A 22,812-nucleotide genomic window follows, 5' to 3' on the forward strand; every position below is an offset into this window, starting at 1 on the left:
GCTGTGTGCTGGTTGCGGTAAAGACACAGCTGGGCTGTAGGACGCGCCGCTGTTGTGAGAAGCGGTGGGTTCCAGGTTTGGTGAGTTATGTTTTGCTGGCAAGCTCCACTTGTCTGTTAGTGCTATGGGGGCTAGTTGACAATGTTTATGAAAACCGGCCCCAGACTAGGGTCCTTTGTTCAGCCTCTTAGGCGACAGAAGACCTTGGTCTGAAGCCCATTATAGTTTAACTAGTGGGCCACGACCATTAACACTGGTGATCCCTGTGTTTTCTGGACGAGTGGATGTTTTCTCTGTCACCGTGAGCCCCATCTTTCATATCCAAATGAGAGTATTCCTCACGAGGAAATATGGGCATAGATGTTCGGTAGCGGAAGATCTGTGTTCAAGTCAGCTACAGGCCATTTGGGTATTGTGCTGGCTCCGTCGGGTGTTGGTAAAATCACCGTTGTAAAACTGTGTTAATATTTTGTTTCTCTTTTCTCTTAAAAAGTGAGGAGGGTTTCAGAACGGCGGCCTGTCTGAGTGAGTGTTATATCATTGTGTACAAGTTCAGGTGATAGCTGTTTAGCTTACGTACTAGTGGTGGCCTACTGTTAGCCAGTCAGCTGTTAGCTGCGGCGCTAGCCTGCTGTGATCACTAGGTGGCCTACCTGGCTAGGCTAGGAAACGTTAGCTTGCTGCTATCGGCCGAGGCCCAGCGCAGGGTGGCTCCGGCCCCTCGCGCGCCGCGGTTCCCAACTCCCCTCTCCCTCACGGGGAGAGGCGGGGGGGATTCGAAGTCTCCCCTCTGGTTGCGTGCGCCGTTCGCTCGGCGTCTCGCGGGCAGGGGTGGTAGCGACCGACGGTTAGAGCGGGCGTTAGCTTAATGCTACTCTGTTGAACGCGCTTTGATTATAACATGTTTTAAACACTCTTGACTACGACGTCATCTTTGACAGAGGATGTTCGTCGAACCTGCCCTGGGCCAGGACGGCAAGGACTGCGTCAACAAGAGGGACCGTAGCGACGGGATGGAGCGGCGACGCTGCCCAGATCGACAACACAGAACGGCTGTGTTTACTACGGTGCCTTGAGACTGCACTTCGCTTGATCTACGCTCCGGGTAGGCAAGGTTTGGCCAGACCTTGTACACTTCTTCTGGCTTTCCCTTCTAAATGTTTTGTAAATAACGATGTTTTCCAAAACGAGTGTTGCTGCACTACATTTAGGATATGACGCGAGTTATGTGTGAATTGTCTTGTCACTGGTATTTAGCTTCTCCATGCAAATCAGGTTGTTGTTACAGATGTGAAAATGATCTGGTTTGTTGTGTTGAGAAACATCATGTGTGTTTATAAGTACCGTGTACTCACAACTAAGGGGGTTAACTAATGTGGGATATTTGTGGATATCCTGATGAAGAATGTCTCAGTCAACCGAGGCTTGGATAATAACAAGGTTTATTAACCAAACAGATAGAATACATAGAGAGAATGGCTGAGGCTCTCGCCCCAGGTGATCAGCTGAAATTACCCAGGTAAGAAGCCTGGATAGATCTCAAGAGGAGATCTATATAGTTAACAGGAGGGGGTGTGGTCCCATTTGATAGGTCAGATGGGGGGGGGGGGGTACAGGTAATGGGGACACAGGGGAGGGGAGTGTCTTATTCCACAGAGGGGGGGGGGGGGGCACAGGTAAAGGGAACACAGGGGAGGGGGATATATTTACATGAGGACATAATTATACCACAATACTCACTTTTCTTTCTTATAATGTGGGTGAGATTAATGTATAATATACCAGGATTGTTTGGAACAGGTAAAAGTGGGGATAATAGTTTAAAATAGAATTATTTACATACATGATTAATAGAATTATTTACATACATGATTCATGACATGATCGACTGGACTGCGGTCTGTGTTATTTTGATATCAGAGATGTGGGAATAGATATCACCCTTTTCTTTTATTAATCGCTCAAAATACCTATATCAATGAGTGGTCCTCATCTCTGATATCAAACAACAATTAACATAATCATTTGAAGCTATCGCTGTGCAAATATCTTGGCATACCTTCAGTCGTTCATGTCGTGACTCTGGGGAGCTAATGTGATCGTTGTGCATACAGGCATCGTAATAAACCAATTAAATACATGCACTGTCTGTGTGGTCAGATTGCACAGGGTGAAAAAACAAAATTGTGTGCATAATTAGGCTAATGTGTACAAAAACATTTTAACAACCGTTAACCTGGTGGTTAATAAAACTAACATGATTGATTATGGGAAACTGTTCAAAAATATATATATATATATTTTTGCACGTTTTATGATGATTCTTGATGAAATTACTTAGGATCCAGTTGTATTTAATCTGAGTTTGAGTGTCACTTTCATCTGTGATTGCCTCAGCTTTGTTGGTCTTTACTTAGAATCAGGCAATTTTCTCCATTTCTTCTCTATAAATGAGGATAAAACGTCTTATGCATCGCTTCTGTATGTAATTCTAGTGCATATACTATCAATGGTTCACCATACAGGTGCAAAACAACGTTACATGTCCTCTTCTATGAGAGAATAAAACAACTGATTCTTTCTTGTCTGACAATACAATTTTGTAACCTAAGTAATTCTAATGTGATGTAATGTGATCATGTGGTCACTTCTTCCTTCAGCAATACATTTTAGCTCATTATTACTAACCATTGTTAATGCTTTCTCATTGATTTCTTTTCATCACATCCCTAGTTCATCGTTTTGCAGATACATACAATTGTGTGAAAAGTTTCCTGCTTGTGAAGGTATTAATCTGAATGATGTTGCGTCGTTGTTGACAAGGTGTTCTCTGTCGGTCGTGTGGCAGGGCCAAACAGTAACACATAAAAATTAAATAAATACATACAATAGACATTACCTTAGTGGCTAATGTGTCAAAATAAAATTGAAAACCGTTAACCTAGTGGTTAATATAAAAGGTGATTATGATAATCGTTATGCATTGTTCTGTGGTCAAAACAAACTTGGTGTCTTGGAACACTCCAACTGGTTCTGCCCTGTTTAACAATACCATTTTGCAATGTGACTCTGTGATCATTTCTCATTGTCATTATAAAATTACAGTTCTTGTTTGTGAATCTGACAGTTGCTGTGAAGTGTTGATCATCTGTTCTCGGTCGGGGATGTGTCCTTCTGTGTGACCTGCTGTGTGTTGAACGTATTGTACATTCAGTTGATGTTTCTGTGAGCCTGTCGTGTGGCAGTAAGACAGTCTCATTTGCTATGTGTCTCTTCTTGACGATGCAGTCGGGAATATTCACTGGTCGCCGTCCATTCCCTGTCAAGGGTCACTTGTCTGCGCTGCTCTCCATCACCACCACACATCCGCCACTGTGCTCACGCTTGGCTCCCATCAGGCCCAGAGACATGGTGGTCAGGGCGTTTTTGAATGTGTTGTGCTGGTTTCGCTGTCCTCTCCTCGTCATTGCGGCACCACTTGATGGAGGGCGAGGGCCCGCCGGTGTAGTGGCTAGTCAGTAGGATGCTCTCTCTCACACGGATGACAATCTTGTCATGGGAATCCACCTTGATGGTCGGGGCTCTGGTTCCCATCTGCAGGTGATGGGTTTGGTCTGCAGTGCCGGGGTGGAGGCCGTCAAAGGTTGATCTCCTCTTCGTCAGTGTCTCCTTGGTCAGTCTCCTTCGTGGTCCTCTGCTCCACTTTCTTGGGGATGTCTGTGGGCTGGGTTGGATGGTTCTCCCACGGTTGTTGTCGTCGCCTCTGGTTGTCAATTTTCTTTATGTGTCCCGCTGTGATTAGCTTGTTAATCTCAGCGCGGTACACAGTCTCTTGAGCGGGGTCTCTGGCTAGGCGCCGCTCTGTGTTCAATAGATACCGCTCCGTCGCTTCTTTTGGGGCGTGGAAGGTGGGCATACCCTCTCGCCTCAAGAGTGGAGTTGCGTATCTCATCACTCCGTTGACTTTGACTCTCTTTGTCCCTTGCTCGAGGAGTGCTATGGCGTAAATGTTTTCCTTGGAACGAATGTCTTTCTTTTCGTTCTTAAAGGGCATTGTCTCTAGTGTCCATAGCCTCTCGACATGCTGTAGGAGGGTGGTGTCTTCTTCTGTCACTCTGGAGTGGAGGCAGCTAGTGGCTGCTGTTCGGTTAAGAGACTTAGCGAGGGGGCCTTGTAATGTCCATCCTAGGCGGGTCTCGACTGCTGCAGGACAGCCTCTGGGCCCTGTGTGGACCCGGTCTATCGGGACTATGAGGTCTCAATGCTCGTCGCGCTATCCGCAGCCGGTTCTTGACTCAATAAAGCAACGCGACGGGTCCTATAATACTTGTGCACATACAAACGAGACTTAAACAGACAAACAAACAATAATACATATAAGTTAACGTGTGTGTATATCTGACTGTATTGGATCGCTTTACGTTTAGTCGGCCAACATCTGTTGCGACAAGGCATTAATACCCTTGATATATAACTACACATCGTTATTAAAATCATAACGACCGAACCTGACTTCGAAATTTACCAGCGATATATTAGATTATATATACCTTTTAATCATACTCTCGGCCTCTTAACCCGCGACTAACGTCCTGTTTAATGTACTTTCCGCGACTGATGTCCCGTTTAATGTACATTTACGTACTCCCGGGACATCGCGTAATCATGTACTAACTAGGACATCGCGTGATCATCTTCCCGCTATCTGTATTGATCAATTGGTTAATTTAATCCAAAATACATCGTTTTCAGGAATGAGATTGTGGGCTTAGTTTGAGGTTGAAACAATGAATATTATGACGCTACTCTGGTAATTTCTAATTATGATTCCATCAGCTTCTCGGTCCTAACTTCCCGCCTCTTTGCAAAGGAATCACAGAACGTTTTTAACAGAGTAGCGTTTTCCAAGGATATCACATCATAATAAGCTCACGTATCTTCTTATTTTGTTGCCTATATTTTTAGTCTGCATCAGCTAGACTAGGGGTAGCAATCCAACAACCTGTGTGTGCCTTAGCTTTCGGTCGGCTCCGACTCGACCAGGAATAGCACCTCAACCTTTGTGCCTAAACTTTTGGGAATAGCACTATAACCCATCCTCTCAGAACCGCCTGATAAAGGACCCAGGTGCACGCGCGCCCTGGTAACGATTCTCAATACAGATCAGATATATTAATGCACATTATTCCTACTCAGCCATGATCTCAATATTTGACAACATTCTGTAATATTCACCTGGCACAGAGAAAAGCGGGAAGGTTTCAATTCCTTTCCATACATTTTGTCGACCATCCTATTATACTCACTTTTCTCTGTATAGTTGAATGATACAGCACGCCGGGAGGACGCAAAAAGTCCGTCACAAGTTCGTAGACGCCAATTGTGGGATATTTGTGGATATCCTGATGAAGAATGTCTCAGTCAACCGAGGCTTGGATAATAACAAGGTTTATTAACCAAACAGATAGAATACATAGAGAGAATGGCTGAGGCTCTCGCCCCAGGTGATCAGCTGAAATTACCCAGGTAAGAAGCCTGGATAGATCTCAAGAGGAGATCTATATAGTTAACAGGAGGGGGTGTGGTCCCATTTGATAGGTCAGATGGGGGGGGGGGTACAGGTAATGGGGACACAGGGGAGGGGAGTGTCTTATTCCACAGAGGGGGGGGGGGCACAGGTAAAGGGAACACAGGGGAGGGGGATATATTTACATGAGGACATAATTATACCACAATCAAGGGTATTAATGCCTTGTCGCAACAGATGTTGGCCGACTAAACGTAAAGCGATCCAATACAGTCAGATATACACACACGTTAACTTATATGTATTATTGTTTGTTTGTCTGTTTAAGTCTCGTTTGTATGTGCACAAGTATTATAGGACCCGTCGCGTTGCTTTATTGAGTCAAGAACCGGCTGCGGATAGCGCGACGAGCATTGAGAAACGAGTTACCATTATACAAAGAATAACATTGAAGTGCAGTTCACGGGAACAAACTAGGATAGTAATTTCCGGATTCCGCAGAACACCGGCCCGCGGGAACGGCCATTTGGGGAAGTATAGTTTTATCGTTTCAGTTTGTTTACGTTTCACATATGCACAGGCGCGTTCATTCGGTAACAAAACGCTGGTATAGGAATTCCAGGCTATTGAGAGCTCGTGGGAAAAATACTGTATGAATTACAAAGCGTTATTTCCGAGGCGAATGAGAACACACGAACGTCGCATGGAGCAATGACGTGACGCTATGCGCGCCGTGAAGTTATTATTTTATATTAAACTATCCATAAGCGAACGTAAAGTGTAATGTACCCAAGGCCAAGGGTGCGTGAAATCCACGTGTAGTATATGTTTTATTTGTATATGTATGTGCGCGCTGCTATTGGAAAATGTTGAGTTGAGGTGGCGAGATGCGGGTTGCTGACGACACGTAACGGATCCAACCCAACACAACAGCTGTCCCCGGTGAGTATGACAATCATAAATATAGATGCATTGATTGATTGAAAACTTTATTAACAGATTGCAGAATGGGTACAATACAGCACAGCTCAATACACAATTGTTAAGGGGATGCAGACCAGAGAGAGACTTTAGTCTTGTTTACATCAGGGTCCCCCATTTTCAATTTATCAGAACATATTATGACATACATGACATACAGATAGTCAGTACTGCTACATCTGTACATTTATGACATACCAGATTTGCAAATTTAGTACTGTTTGTGATACAAAAGGAGTCAAGAAAAGGGAGTCATTTGACGTAGAAACTGTACATATACACAACTATCAGTTACAGCAAATTACAACTATCTCAGATCACTTGAGTGTTTATGTTGCTTTAATTTACACATTATAAGTCACATAAAGCTAATTACAATGTCTGTTTCAGAATTATAATACATCTGTGGGCGTACCTTGTAGTCCACATAAACAGCGTTAGATTAGGCTTTATAAGCTTTCAATGTTGAAAACTTGGAACACAAACAACATAGATATGTTTAAAAGTAAGATGTTTAGGTTATATTCACTTGAGTTAATGTGTTTATCTAAAGAACCAATGAAAGATAACTAGCCCTTTCCATTGTAAGACATTTTTAAACATGATTCAAAATTCATATGATGCTTGTGTACATATGCGATATGATTGATAAATGATAACACTATCATTACATCCAAGAACGGGATGGATGAGATCTAGCTAATGTTTGTTGAGCACACAGACAGTCAAACCCAGGTCTTAGAAAAGAGTGGAAAATTAACATGTGTTTGTATTTACAGATCTGGCTCTGAGGCGAGATGCAAAACAGTGCATGACTACACCCAAAGCGTATCACAAAAGACTGAAGCTCCAACAATTTGCATGTCAACCGAGAGACAGTGCAGAGCTGAGAGACAATCGATTGACCATTTGGAACAAATCTGCATCCAAATACCCACATGTAAATTTCTTCAGAGTGGGCACTTGGGAGACAAAACAATGCAAATGCCTAGAGAGGACTCTGACCACACCTAGAGACGACGATAGCAGACACCATTGGATGGGCACTTGAAACCCACAGGGTATGCCTACACTCTGACCACAGACTTGGTGGACCAACAGAGAACCACTTAGTTAAACATGAAATCAGACACAAATGATGATGTTGCAGTCATGAAAGTCTACCTAATTCCCATACTAACAATAACTAACCAGTTGTTTTCATCATCTCTTTTCAAGAGGCACACAAATTAGAGATATGAATTCTGAATAAAACCAAACAAAGTAGAAGTGCCTGAGATGAAAGATCAATGATGAAAACAATTTAACATACTATCCCCCTCCTTCTATTCTCTGCTTAACCACTAACTCCTTGCAAATTTCAAGTACTTTCCACGACTGCAAAATTATCAACCACCAAAATTGCAGCACAATTATCTAAATGTACAAGATATCAACAACATTGATCATTTAGCTGACACTTTTATCCAAAGCGACTCACAGGTTCTGTACGACAGGACATCAGGCAAGGCACACCTCTATCAGCTGAGTAACAATGGTCATCAAAGTGTTGAGTGCTACAGTGTAGATTAGTTTATTAGGACAAATGCATGACAGTAAGGTTAGTTAGGGTTAGATGATAAGAAATGATTGTTTTTTATGCAAAATTAACTGGCTACCTAGATTTTATGTTTTTTCCCCATGCTATGCTATGATGAGCCACACTGAGATGTGAAGAACAACCGAGAAGTCATGGCAAGGTAAGTATCTTGAAGAAGCACACCATCGTACGCGGCCTGAGGTAAGATCAACTTCAATTTAACACCACAGACTATTTTATCTGATTCAAGACTTTGGCCATTCATTTACAAATTTTATTTAAAGCCTAATGCTGTAAGATCTAGTTAGATACAAAATCTGATAAAATTTTTGTGAATGTGACCTTCTTGACGTAAAGAATCACTGCTAATGCAATTGGCTTGCATTTCTTATTGTCAATTAAGTGATTTTATTTACAATGAATTGAATTAATCCCAAAATGATTTTCCACTTTAGCAGAAAGGCGTTGAATCGTTTATGTGAGGAGTTTTCTAAGGCAGTGTTTATCACCCTCAGATCACGAATTGGTGAGAGGACAGGACGAATGAGACGACGCGTGACTTGAACCAAGGAGCTGCGGACACAACCAGAGGCGACGACAACAACCGTGGGAGAACCATCCAACCCAGCCCACAGACATCCCCAAGAAAGTGGAGCAGAGGACCACGAAGGAGACTGACCAAGGAGACACTGACGAAGAGGAGATCAACCTTTGACGGCCTCCACCCCGGCACTGCAGACCAAACCCATCACCTGCAGATGGGAACCAGAGCCCCGACCATCAAGGTGGATTCCCATGACAAGATTGTCATCCGTGTGAGAGAGAGCGTCCTACTGACTAGCCACTACACCGGCGGGCCCTCGCCCTCCATCAAGTGGTACCGCAATGACGAGGAGAGGACAGCGAAACCATCACAACACATTCAAAAAACGCCCTGACCACCATGTCTCTGGGCCTGATGGGAGCCAAGCGTGAGCACAGTGGCAGACATGTGGTGGTGATGGAGAGCAGCGCAGACAAGTGACCCTTGACAGGGAATGGACGGCGACCAGTGAATATTCCCGACTGCATCGTCAGGAAGAGACACATAGCAAATGAGACCTGTGGACGAAGAGACTTCTGAATACACATTGTCCAAAATTGTTATGTATTTATTTACTTTTTACTGTCTTACTGCCACACGACAGGCTCACAGAAACATCAACTGAATGTACGATACGTTCAACACACAGCAGGTCACCACAGAAGGACACATCCCTGGCAGAGAACAGATGGTCAACAGCGACGCAGCAACTGTCAGATTCACAAACAAGAGATGTTTCACAAAGTTCATATGTATCAAGAAAATTATGAACTATGAATATGATGAAATACAACCAATAAGATTGCAATAACCAATTTATAATAACAATAAGGAATGATCACAGAGTCACATTAAAAAATTATATTGTTAAACAGGGCAGAACCAGTTGGATTGTTCCAAGACACCAAGTTTGTTTTGACCACAGAACAATGCATAACGATTATCATAATCACCTTTTATATTAACCACTAGGTTAACGGTTTTCAATTTTATTTTGACACATTAGCCACTAAGGTAATGTCTATTGTATGTATTTATTTAATTTTTATGTGTTACTGTTTGGCCCTGCCACACGACCGACAGAGAACACCTTGTCAACAACGACGCAACATCATTCAGATTAATACCTTCACAAGCAGGAAACTTTTCACACAATTGTATGTATCTGCAAAACGATGAACTAGGGATGTGATGAAAAGAAATCAATGAGAAAGCATTAACAATGGTTAGTAATAATGAGCTAAAATGTATTGCTGAAGGAAGAAGTGACCACATGATCACATTACATCACATTAGAATTACTTAGGTTACAAAATTGTATTGTCAGACAAGAAAGAATCAGTTGTTTTATTCTCTCATAGAAGAGGACATGTAACGTTGTTTTGCACCTGTATGGTGAACCATTGACAGTATATGCACTAGAATTACATACAGAAGCGATGCATAAGACGTTTTATCTCCTCATTTATAGAGAAGAAATGGAAAAAATTGCCTGATTCTAAGTAAAGACCAACAAAGCTGAGGCAATCACAGATGAAAGTGACACTCAAACTCAGATTAAATACAACTGGATCCTAAGTAATTTCATCAAGAATCATCACAAAATGTGCAAAAATATATATATATTTGTGAACAGTTTCCCATAAGCAATCATGTTAGTTTTATTAACCACCAGGTTAACGGTTGTTAAAATGTTTTTGTACACATTAGCCTTATGTGCAAATCCTATTCCTAATAATTATGCACACGATTTTGTTTTTCACCCTGTGCACTCTGACCACACAGAGACAGTGCTCACATGTATGTAATAGTTGTATTACTATGCCTGTATGCACAACCATCACATTAGCTCCCCTGAATCACGACATGAACGACTGAAGGTATGCCAAGATATTTGCACAGCTATAGCTTCTAATGATTATGTTAATTGTTGTTTGATATCAGAGTTGAGGACCACTCATTGATATAGATATTTTGAGCGATTAATAAAAGAAAATGGTGATATCTATTCCCACATCTCTGATATCAAAATAACACAGACCGCAGTCCAGTCGATCATGTCATGAATCAAGTATGTAAATAATACTATTTTAAACTATTAGGCCAACCAACAGAACACATTGGCCAACATTGTCATTATTTTAATTATTTTCTATTTTCTGATAACCGATGGATTACATCGGTCCCCACTTTTACCTGTTCCAAACAATCCTGGTATATTATACATTAATCTCACCCACATTATAAGAAAGAAAAGTGAGTATTGTGGTATAATATATTGTCCTCATGTAAATATATCCCCCTCCCCTGTATCCCCTTACCTATGCCCCCCCCCTCTCTGTGGAATAAGATATCCCCCTCCCCTGTATCCCCTTACCTGTGCCCCCCCCCCTCTCTGTGGAATCACCCCCCTCCCCTGTGTCCCCAAACCTGTACCCCCTCCCCCCCATCTGACCTATCAAATGGGACCACACCCCCTCCTGTTAACTATATAGATCTCCTCTTGAGATCTATCTGGAGCTTTTACCTGGGTCACTTCAGCTGACTACCTGGGGAGAGCCCCTCAGCCATTCTCTCTATGTAATCTATCTGTTTGGTTAATAAACCCTTGTTATTATCCAATCCTCGGTTGACTGAGCACATTCTTCATCAGGATATCCACAAATATCCCACACTAACCTATAAAGCTATGCTTAGTGACAAATGAGTAAAGAATGATTCTTTTCTCAGCCTGTAATGACAATGAACAGTGTGTTCACATATTATCACCACTAGTACGGCTTGAGCGTAACAGTAACAGTAAGAAGCATTTTGTATGAAAGTATTCTGTACTTCTGTATGACAACTATTAAAGAAACTTGATTAACAGGTTTTGTTATGGTTTGTAACCGACCCCAATCGCACAACACAAGACAGGTATGAGAGTAAGCCAAAACAGGGCAAATCTTTATTATAGAACAAAGGCGGCACAGTCCCTTTATGGGAGAACACAAAAACACTAGAGTCAAGGAAAACTGGAAAATGCGGCACTGTGCCTTTAAGAGGCGAACAGGCTAAGGGACTAGGGCTAAAGGACAGGGCCAGGGCTAAATGTCAAGGACTAGGACCAGGGGCACTGGAGAGGGGAACAGGGGAGAACACAAAACACTAGAGTCAAGGAAAACTGGAAAATGCGGCACTGTGCCTTTAAGAGGCGAGCAGGCTAAGGGACTAGGGCTAAAGGACAGGGCCAGGGCTAAATGTCAAGGACTAGGACCAGGGGCACTGGAGAGGGGAACAGGGGAGAACACAAAACACTAGAGTCAAGGAAAACTGGAAAATGCGGCACTGTGCCTTTAAGAGGCGAACAGGCTAAGGGACTAGGGCTAAAGGACAGGGCCAGGGCTAAATGTCAAGGACTAGGACCAGGGGCACTGGAGAGGGGAACAGGGGAGAACACAAAATACTAGAGTCAAGGAAATAAGGAAAATGCGGCACTGTGCCTTTAAGAGGCGAACAGGCTAAGGGACAGGGCTAAGTGTCAGGGACAAAGGCTAAGGGCCAGGGCTACGGGCCAGGGCTGCTTACAGGGATGAGGACAGGGTTCCGACGGCGGAGGCCTGGCAAGGGGACAGGGGCCCGACGGCGGGGGCCGGGCACGGAGACAGGGGCCCGACAGCGGAGGCCGGGCACGGAGGCAGGGGCCCGACGGCGGAGGCCTGTCACGGGGACAGGGGCCCGATGGCGGAGGCCTGGTACGGAGACAGGGGCCCGACGCCGGAGGCCTGGTACGGAGACAGGGGCCCGACAGCGGGGGCCGGGCACGGAGACAGGGGCCCGACGGCGGAGGCCTGTCACGGGGACAGGGGCCCGACGGCGGAGGCCTGGTACGGAGACAGGGGCCCAACAGCGGAGGCCGGGGGGAAGAGGCGCCATCCTCCCGTGGAAATAGGGAGCGATGACGCGCCGGCTTGACGTCTGGAGTGGGAACACTGGCAACCTCCCGTAGAGAATTAGAGAGCGAAGGCGGTGTCCCACTCCAGGCACGGAGATCCTCTTCCTCCTCCTCGGGGGGGCCGGGCATGGAGACTTGACTTGACTTGAGACAGGGGCCCGACAGCGGAGGCCGGGGGGAAGAGGCGCCATCCTCCCGTGGAAATAGGGAGCGATGACGCGCCGGCTTGACGTCTGGAGTGGGAACACTGGCAACCTCCCGTAGAGAATTAGAGAGCGAAGGCGGTGTCCCACTCCAGGCACGGAGATCCTCTTCCTCCTCCTCGGGGGGGCCGGGCACGGAGACTTGACTTGACTTGACTTGAGACAGGGGCCCGACAGCGGAGGCCGGGGGGAAGAGGCGCCATCCTCCCGTGGAAATAGGGAGCGATGACGCGCCGGCTTGATGTCTGGAGTGGGAACACTGGCAACCTCCCGTAGAGAATTAGAGAGCGAAGGCGGTGTCCCACTCCAGGCACGGAGATCCTCTTCCTCCTCCTCGGGGGGGCCGGGCACGGAGACTTGACTTGACTTGAGACAGGGGCCCGACAGCGGAGGCCGGGGGGAAGAGGCGCCATCCTCCCGTGGAAATAGGGAGCGATGCCGCGCCGGCTTGACGTCTGGAGTGGGAACACTGGCAACCTCCCGTAGAGAATTAGAGAGCGAAGGCGGTGTCCCACTCCAGGCACGGAGATCCTCTTCCTCCTCCTCGGGGGGGGGGCCGGGCAACGCAGAACAAAGGGGTCCCAGGGGACCGGGGCGAAGAGATGCCATCCTCCCGTGGAAAATAGGGAGCGATGACGCGCCGGCTTGACGTCTGGAGTGGGAACACTGGAAAACCTCCCGTAGATAATTAGAGAGCGAAGACGGTGTCCCACTCCAGGCAAACGGCGACAGGTGGTGATGGCTGGCACGTCGTCTCACGCCGGAGACGCGGCAGGTGATGGTAACGTACAGGATGGTAACGTACAGAACTCCATGAACACAGAGTGAACACAGATACAGAACGACCCGACCAGGACTGGAAGGGAGGTCCAGGTATATAAAGCCCTCTGGGGCGCTAATCATAAACTATGACAGCTGCGTGAAGGTAGTCCAAGGGTGGGGGCTGGTGAAGAGTAGAGGAGAGTAAATCATCGCAAGGGTGGGGGCTGGTGAGGGAGAGTAGACAGGGAAAAGTTCAGGGAACAGGCGAATCCTCACAGGTTTTCCCGTTTTAACTGGCCGTATTAAGGGTAAAGTAGGAGGATTGTGTTTCCCCCCGGTTCCCTGGGGACTTCTTCATCCTCCTCTCAGACATGTTGTTGCACTACATTGTGTCACTGTGTGGTAGGGATACGATGTAACCCTTAGCTTGATTGCTGAGGTTGTGCTAAAACTGCTGGAGAAACTTTATTTTCCTAAAAGAAAAGATTGTTTGGTCGCTTTCGTGTGTGCTTAGCAAGGCCTGTGGCCGATACTAATCGAGAATTATGTATTCTCTCATTATGAAAAACGGCGTTCCTCTGTAGAGTGTTTTTGCCATTTTCTGTAGGTGATGATGGGTTGTGTGTGTCATGTGACCTACAACTGGGTTGGACTGGCCACAGAAGCACATGTGTAAGTTTGGTACCGGGGCTCTTGGAGAGCCCTCTCTATTCTGTGTTTTTTCCTTAGTAAAAATCAGATAGCAGGTTAGCTCATGCGCTGTGTGAAGCTGTCAGACGCTTCATGGAGCTGACTATGACTGTGTCATACTCTCTTTTTGTCATTACATCGTATCATGGGTGTGGGGTCGTAAAGGGGTGTACTGGTAACCTTTCCTCCCCCTTTTTTCTGTTGGTCAGGGGTAAACCCACCTGTCCTTCAAGGTTCCTGTCACGTTGCGGTTCGGCACGTTACAGGGTGAGGGGGGGGGGGGGGGGGGGGGGGGGGGGGGAGTTTCCTGGTCCCATGGCCTGGAATATTGGGCGTGTGCACCGCAGAAATTCCCCCGCCATAGAGTACGTCACCGTGCGCGTCTCTGTTGGTAGGACTTCCGCGTGCTGTTCAGGTCCATGTGATGGATCTGTTTCGGGGGGTGGTCAGGGCTCCTCCTCACCAAGCTCCTATTCGGGCCTTCTGTGAGTTGGGACTCTCCTTCCATGTGAGGGAGCCTCCTTCAGAGTACAGAGCCTCCTCCTCAGATTGTCAAGGTGAGTGGACCCTCAAGAAGGAGTCCTACTCTATTGTGTATGTATTCGATTCAATTCGATTATTGAGTGTGTATGGGTTCAGTGCCTCTTCCCCGGAGAGCCCTAAAACCAATTTTTTTACATGGCTCAAGGTGCAATATATTCTTTTCAATCTGTACAGCTCGCGTGGGAAGTCTCTCTGGGGATTCCCGTCTCCTTCCTATGGGAGGGTGGTGGGATGTAAAAATGTGAACAATTTTTACCCCCGGCTGTGTAGACTGGGATACATACTGTTGGTGCTTCCTTCTTTTCTATTAAAAAGAGTTGGAGTTAGGAAGTATCACACCCCTCTTGTCGTTCCCCTGGGCGCCTTGGGGATTCAATGACAGGTCTAAATAGCCTGTTCATTGATGTGGGTGTGTCCCGATGCACATATAGTGCTAGCTCGGGGTGTTCTGTAAACAGGCGACTGACTGGCACGCCTTGGTTGCTTGAGGTTAAAACTGCGTTTTTATAAAGCAACTGGGATGGAGGTTTTTCCTCTTCCGACGACCAAATCCGACGACCTGGTTTGGTTATCGACGGATTCTCGTTCATATCTGGGGGATGATGACGGAATGGATCTGAACATATGTAGAGGGGTCTCACACCCTGGGGGTGGGCCACCGGGCGTGGTTCGCCCGAACGTCTGGGTGGCGCCTTCTTTTCATGTTTAAGATCAACACGCATATCTGCCCCTTCTCCTGGAGTAGGCATGTCGGCGTGGTTAGGGCACGGGACTGGTTCTGGTCACGCTGGTCCGGATCAGTTGAACCCGTTGTCCGCTGGGGATGCAGATCTGCTGTTCTGGTACCCTGAGGGACTTGGGCTTTTTTCAGGGGGAAAAATGCCAGGTCGGTCCGGGTGTCACAGGGTTAAGCGCTATGGAGACCCTGGTTGGGTAAATTTTTTACTCAGCACTGTCGTAATGGCTTACGGCCATGCCAACCTGTACACGCTCGATCTCGTCGGATCTCGGCCGCTACACAGGTTGGTCCTGGTTAGTACTTGGTTGGGAGACCGCCTGGGAATACCAAGTACGGTGTGCTTGGGGCTGGTTCTCCATTCTTTTTCGCTCCTCTCTCACGCATGGCGAAGAGGGGCCTGTTGGGGTGGTCTTTGACCTCCTCTGGTGACCCTGTGCTTCACGTATCGCCGGGCCCGGTCCGAAGTCATGTTTCGTCGACCCGTAGGCCTGGGTTAACCCTTTTTTGAAAAACTGAAACACTTGTACTGCGGTATAGCCGGTGTATACCCGCAGGTGTGTTTTGGAGTTTTTTTCTTGAGGGGTTATAGGAACAACCACCGCATTGGGTAACACCAAGGTGGTTGATTCCCTGGTGCCTCTCCCTGAACGTCAGCAAAACAAAGGAGATGATTTGAGCGATCCAACTAACGTGAAGGAATTATCCAACCACTGCTGCCCAGACCTGGAATATATAACCATCAAGTGTCGTCCTTTCTTCCTCCCGAGGGAGTTAACGGCGATCATCCTTGTAGGAGTGTATATTCCACCGCAAGCCAGTAACAACGTCGCACTCTCCAGACTCCACGACGAGGTAAATAGAATACAAGCGGCGAACGTTAACGCCGCCATTTTAGTGCTGGGTGATTTCAATAGCGCCAATCTGAGAAAGGTATTACCTGACTTCTATCAGCATGTGACTTGCAACACCAGAGGCGGTAACATCCTAGATCACTGTTACACGCAATTTAAAGGTGGCTACAAGGCTCATTCTGATAGTGGCTTTGGTAAATCAGATCACGCATCCATTTTTCTTTCACCAATGTACAAACAGAGAATCAAAAGTACTCCTGTAGTCTCGCGAGAGGTGCAGAAATGGGATTTGACGTCAGAGGAGACGCTCCAGTCTGCGTTTGACTGCACAGACTGGAATGTGTTCCGCGACACAGATAACATTAATGTCTACACGGAGACAGTGCTGGACTATGTTTGTACTTTGGTGGAAGAAACAATCCCCACTACCAAAATGAGAGTTTACCCAAATCAAAAACCCTGGGTAGACAAATCCGTCCGTGAAGCTCTGAGAGAGCGCACCAAAGCATACAACGACGGCCTAGTGGCAGGCAACATGAATGACCACAAGGTGGCGCGATACAACGTAAGGAGGACAGTGTCAGAGGCCAAACGGCGCTACAGGGATAAAATTGAACTCCAGTTTGAACAAGCTGACTCTAGAGCTATGTGGCAGGGGCTCAAAACGATGACAGACTACAAAGGCGCCTCCCTCAAACTGAACAGTGACATCTCCTTAGCAAATGACCTCAATACCTTCTATGCGAGGTTTGATGCTGGTAATAACAACACCAGCTCACAAGCCACGGCAATGGGGGGGGGGGGGGTCAGCTGCTGATGGAGGCGCAGTGTTCAGGGTAACAGAGCATGAGGTGAGGCGGACCTTTAAAAAAGTGAATATCAGGAAGGCAGCAGGTCCGGACGGCATCCCCGGCCGCGTCCTAAAAGTCTGTGCCGACCAACTGGCCCCAGTATTCACTGACATATTTAACCTGTCCTTAGAACAGGCTGTCATCCCCACCTGCCTGAAGAAGTCCACTATTATCCCTGTACCCAAAAAATCCAAGCCTGCTTGCCTCAACGACTACCGCCCTGTAGCTCTCACCTCCATAGCCATGAAGTGCTTTGAGAAGCTAGTAAAGGGCTACATCTGCTCCTCCCTCCCCATCAACATGGACCCCCTGCAATTTGCATACCGCCCCAACAGGTCCACGGAGGACGCCATAGCCCATGTGCTGCACACAGCAGCATCACACCTGGACAAGAGGCAGGGGAACTATGTGAGAATGCTATTCATCGACTACAGCTCGGCATTCAATACCATAGTCCCCTCCATACTCATAGCCAAGCTCAGGGACCTGGGCTTGAACTATGACCTCTGCCAGTGGGTCTTGGACTTCCTGACTGGCAGACCCCAGGTGGTGAGAGCAGGCAACTGCACCTCCTCATCCATCACCCTCAACATAGGGGCCCCCCAGGGCTGTGTTCTGAGTCCCCTCCTCTACTCCCTGTACACACACGACTGTGTGGCTCAGCGGAGTAGCAATACAATCATCAAATTTGCTGACGACACAGTGGTGGTGGGCCTGATCTCTGCCAACGACGAGAGGGCCTACCTGGAAGAGGTCAAGGTCCTGGCGGGATGGTGCCAGGAAAACAGCCTCTCCCTGAACGTCAGCAAAACAAAGGAGATGATTGTGGACTTCAGGAGGTCGGGGGTCAAGGACTACAGCCCCCTCAGCATCGACGGGGCACCGGTTGAGAGAGTCAACAGCTTTAAGTACCTCGGAGCCTACATATCCGAGGACTTGACATGGACCACACACATTGACAGTGTTGTGAAGAAGGCACGACAACGCCTCTACTTCCTCAGGCGCCTAAGGAAGTTCCAAGTCAGTCAGAAGATCCTTAAGAACTTCTACTCATGTACAATAGAGAGCATCTTGACCGGCAACATCACCTCCTGGTTTGGGAATAGCACTGCACAAGACCGAAGCAGACTACAAAGAGTGACACGTTCAGCCGAACGCACAATTGGAGGGGGGCTCCCCACCCTCCAGAACATTTACAACAAGCGTTGCAAGGGCAAGGCTAAGAGAATCATTAAAGACTCCAGTCACCCGAACAACTGCCTCTTTGAACTGCTGCGGTCAGGCAAGCGATACCGGAGTCTCAAGGCGAGCACAGAAAGACTCAGAAGAAGCTTCTATCCCCAGGCCATCAGGCTGCTAAACGAACAATGAACACTACACAACAACAACCACCAAACGCACATAGCACACACATCCACACGCACACACTCACTTTAAACAAACACACTGTAGCACCCACTCCACACACTTTATAGCACACACCCACTTTAAACAAACACACTGTAGCACCCACTCCCCACACTTTATATTTATTGATGAAGGATTGCACTACAACTTGTACACCTTACTGTAAATTGTACCTAAATTGTACCTCATCCCATTTCTGCTTTGCACTATATAGTACTGTACATTAGTACACTGCATAGTATTGTATATTATATGGTAACTCAGAACATTGTACATATGTCTATACCGAACACTGTGACCTCATTTTCTTCTTCTAAATTACATGCTATACTATGTTATTTGATACTATCTTGTCTAGCACAGTCTCTGGAGCGTAACAGTAAGAAGCATTTTGTATGAAAGTATTCTGTACTTCTGTATGACAACTATTAAAGAAACTTGGAACTTGGAAACTTAGATTGTGGACTTCAGGAGGTCGGGGGTCAAGGACTACAGCCCCCTCAGCATCGACGGGGCACCGGTTGAGAGAGTCAACAGCTTTAAGTACCTCGGAGCCTACATATCCGAGGACTTGACATGGACCACACACATTGACAGTGTTGTGAAGAAGGCACGACAACGCCTCTACTTCCTCAGGTGCCTAAGGAAGTTCCAAGTCAGTCAGAAGATCCTTAAGAACTTCTACTCATGTACAATAGAGAGCATCTTGACTGGCAACATCACCTCCTGGTTTGGGAATAGCACTGCACAAGACCGAAGCAGACTACAAAGAGTGACACGTTCAGCCGAACGCACAATTGGAGGGGGGCTCCCCACCCTCCAGAACATTTACAACAAGCGTTGCAAGGGCAAGGCTAAGAGAATCATTAAAGACTCCAGTCACCCGAACAACTGCCTCTTTGAACTGCTGCGGTCAGGCAAGCGATACCGGAGTCTCAAGGCGAGCACAGAAAGACTCAGAAGAAGCTTCTATCCCCAGGCCATCAGACTGCTAAACGAACAATGAACACTACACAACAACAACCACCAAACGCACATAGCACACACATCCACACGCACACACTCACTTTAAACAGACACACTGTAGCACCCACTCCACACACTTTATAGCACACACCCACTTTAAACAAACACACTGTAGCACCCACTCCCCACACTTTATATTTATTGATGAAGGATTGCACTACAACTCGTACACCTTACTGTAAATTGTACCTAAATTGTACCTCATCCCATTTCTGCTTTGCACTATATAGTACTGTACATTAGTACACTGCATAGTATTGTATATTATATGGTAACTCAGAACATTGTACATATGTCTATACCGAACACTGTGACCTCATTTTCTTCTTCTAAATTACATGCTATACTATGTTATTTGATACTATCTTGTCTAGCACAGTCTCTGGAGCGTAACAGTAAGAAGCATTTTGTATGAAAGTATTCTGTACTTCTGTACGACAACTATTAAAGAAACTTGAAACTTGAACTTGAAACGTGTTGGAGCCGTGTCAACTCCCGGGTTCACCGGTTGAGGGTGCCCCTGCACGTTCATGACGTCTGCCAATCGTGTCAGCCTTCTCTGCCTCAACCCCTCTGGGTGGGGGTTTTTAAATGGAGGCTTGGTCATGCAACAACGCCAGCTTACGCCCCCTTCCGCCGGGGCGGCTGTGTTCAGCTGTCCCCTCTGGCGCCTGTCTCGTCCGCAATCTCCAGGCTAGGGTTAACAGCCTGTTGCCTGGTTTTTCCCCGGTGCGCTGCCTGCTTCCGTTGGTTAACCTTTTTTGTGTGCTTACGGCCATGCTGACTGCCTGTTCTGCAGGGTCAGTGTGCCAGGCGGTGTACTATTGGGGGGACAGGGCTCGCTCGGCTGAGGGGCCTTTGTCCGAATACGCTGGCGATGTGGGGGGCGGGGTCACTAAGTGCCCACCTGGTGGGGTCTTGATGCTGGCATCATGGACTTCTCCGGGCCCCCGTTCCAGGGGGTCCAGTCCCTTTGGTGGGTCTGGGTCTTCCTTCGCGCTCCGCTGCTACGGCTCTGCCACGGGGTTGGGTTTGCCCTTGACCCCGTGATTCTGGGGGCAGTAACGAGGTTGTTCCCTCCATTCGTTCCCGGGTGGCATGCGGGTTGTGCGTGTGTGTAGTCGTGGGGTCAAGCCACGGTCTGCTCACCCTGTGCGTTGAGTTGCTTGAGTGCCTCTTCGCACGGTCGGGTCCGTCGCCCTCCCGTGAAGCCCCCAATAGGGGGGGTGCCCTCCATTAGGGGGGGTCGGGGGGGCTCGGTCCTCCCTGATCTGATGGCTGTGGGGGGCTTTCAGTGGGGTGTATTTGTCGGCCGATGGCTCTCGCTCGGCCTCCCTTGTGCAGAGAGTGACGCCGAGCGAGAGCCATATGATACAGAACGTTAGGTTATGACTATAACCAAGTTCTGTTAGTATGGTGACGCTCGGCGTCCGACGCTGCTGCAGCCCTTGATCTCGCCTTGTGGTGAAAGCTTGGGAAGGAGGCGAGTGGGTGGCCCCACCCCTGCTTATATGGGTAAGCTGATAGGGGTGTGGTCAGACAAATATTGGGATTAAAGGTACATTGTGGTCTTTATTCAGTGCGCGTGCACGTGTGCGAGGACAGTGCAGAGAGTGACGCCGAGCGTCACCATACTAACAGAACTTGGTTATAGTCATAACCTAACGTTAATAACCTACCTGTTTACCAGGTTAATAACCTACCTGATGTCTGACCTGTTTGCCAGGCCTTTTAGCTTTTAAACTGGGCTTTTTTAGCCTGGATAGTCTGATCTCACACCTACTCGGTTTCATGTTGTATATTTACTTGTAAACGTACTTGTTTAATCGTATTTGTCGTATATGTATTGCTTTCTTTTTTACCATGTTTTACTGTGTTTTATTTATAGTGCCATCACTTTGTTTAAAATGTGCTTTAGGAATAAAAAGGTACTTACTATGGAACTCTAGGATATCAACAGATTATCTTGAGATGAAAGAGCGTTCTCACCCTTCTGCTGACTCATCCGTGTTTTCTTTAGTAGGAGGACCTTCCATGTTATCATCCCTCTCTTCTGTCCTCCTCTCCTCCACCTTGTCCTCAGCTTCTTCTTCCATCAGGCGTTTGACTTCAGTGTCTGCCGTCTTTCTGTACAAATATATAAAGAAAAATTAAAGGTTTATTCATAGCTTATAGCACAAGTGATACAATACGGGGGGGTATGGATATAAAATGTATATCACGGTATATTTAGATTGTTGGATGGTAACTGTTTATATCACTGTATATTTATTTGTTATTGACCATTGTTAGGATGTGGCCAAGCGGTGGAACAATAGAGTCTGAGGCAGGTTGTCATCACCCAGTGGTTTGTTTTTATGTTTTTATTTTCTCTTCTTCCCATCTCCCTGTCTCCCTGTGGCCGTCTCGGAGTGATGACCGGAGTGTTGGACGTCCCTTGATGAAGACCGGGAGGATGCGACCCAACTGCGCCGCCCCTTCGCCTCAAATAGATCTGCCATCAGCTCTATCTTTAATCTTTCGAAATGTTCAGTTGCTATCGATATCAGCTCTATCTTTAATCTTTCAAAATGTTCAGTTGGTATCGCATGCACTTATCTGTGTTTCACTACATATGAGTGCATGCCTATCAACTGTTCACCTGTTCTATTGCAACACTACTATCACCTTGAATAAAGCAGGAAGCCGGACCAGCACTCTCAGATTCAAAAGTTTTGATGGCAGCCTGAAACATACATGTTTCAGAAGTGATTTGTTCCTTCGTCAGTGTTTGGCTAGCAGTGTTCAATATGACAAAATGGTGGTTATATACCAGGGTAGGCAGGAAATGACATCAAAACACAGGTGTGCCTGGGATTGCTGGTCAACTTTGACCCTAGGAAGGACCTTTAAATATAAAGTCTATTCCTAAATACAAAAAATACATATATACCATATATACCAAAATTACGAGAAACAAAATACATCTTGCCCCTAGTTTCTAGGGCTAAATAGATAAGCCCCTTACCGTATTTACAAAACAAAATTTCCATATGAGCAACCTTGGAAAACCATACCTCATACATAAAAACAATCATAATTAATCATGAAAAAATAATAATGATGGTGAAAGGCACTTAAAGGAAACAGGTTAACA

General features: G+C 46.7%; 1 protein-coding gene across 1 annotated transcript in view; it reads right to left on the reverse strand.

The window, feature by feature from the left end:
* LOC311232599 (NACHT, LRR and PYD domains-containing protein 3-like) overlaps positions 1–21,765 on the reverse strand; it is a gene marked incomplete at its 3' end in the record, with an annotated part of 87,577 nt that extends 65,812 nt beyond the window's left edge. The window contains exon 1 of the mRNA XM_084319459.1: positions 21,666–21,765. Within this exon, the coding sequence (XP_084175585.1) occupies positions 21,666–21,712 (47 nt within the window). The 5' untranslated portion in view covers positions 21,713–21,765. The remainder of the gene's footprint in view (positions 1–21,665) is intronic.
* Positions 21,766–22,812: the final 1,047 nt, after the last annotated feature.

The sequence above is a fragment of the Notolepis coatsorum genome, assembly GCF_963971535.1.
Source record: "Notolepis coatsorum genome assembly, chromosome: 7".
In the NCBI taxonomy this organism is placed as follows: domain Eukaryota; kingdom Metazoa; phylum Chordata; class Actinopteri; order Aulopiformes; family Paralepididae; genus Notolepis; species Notolepis coatsorum.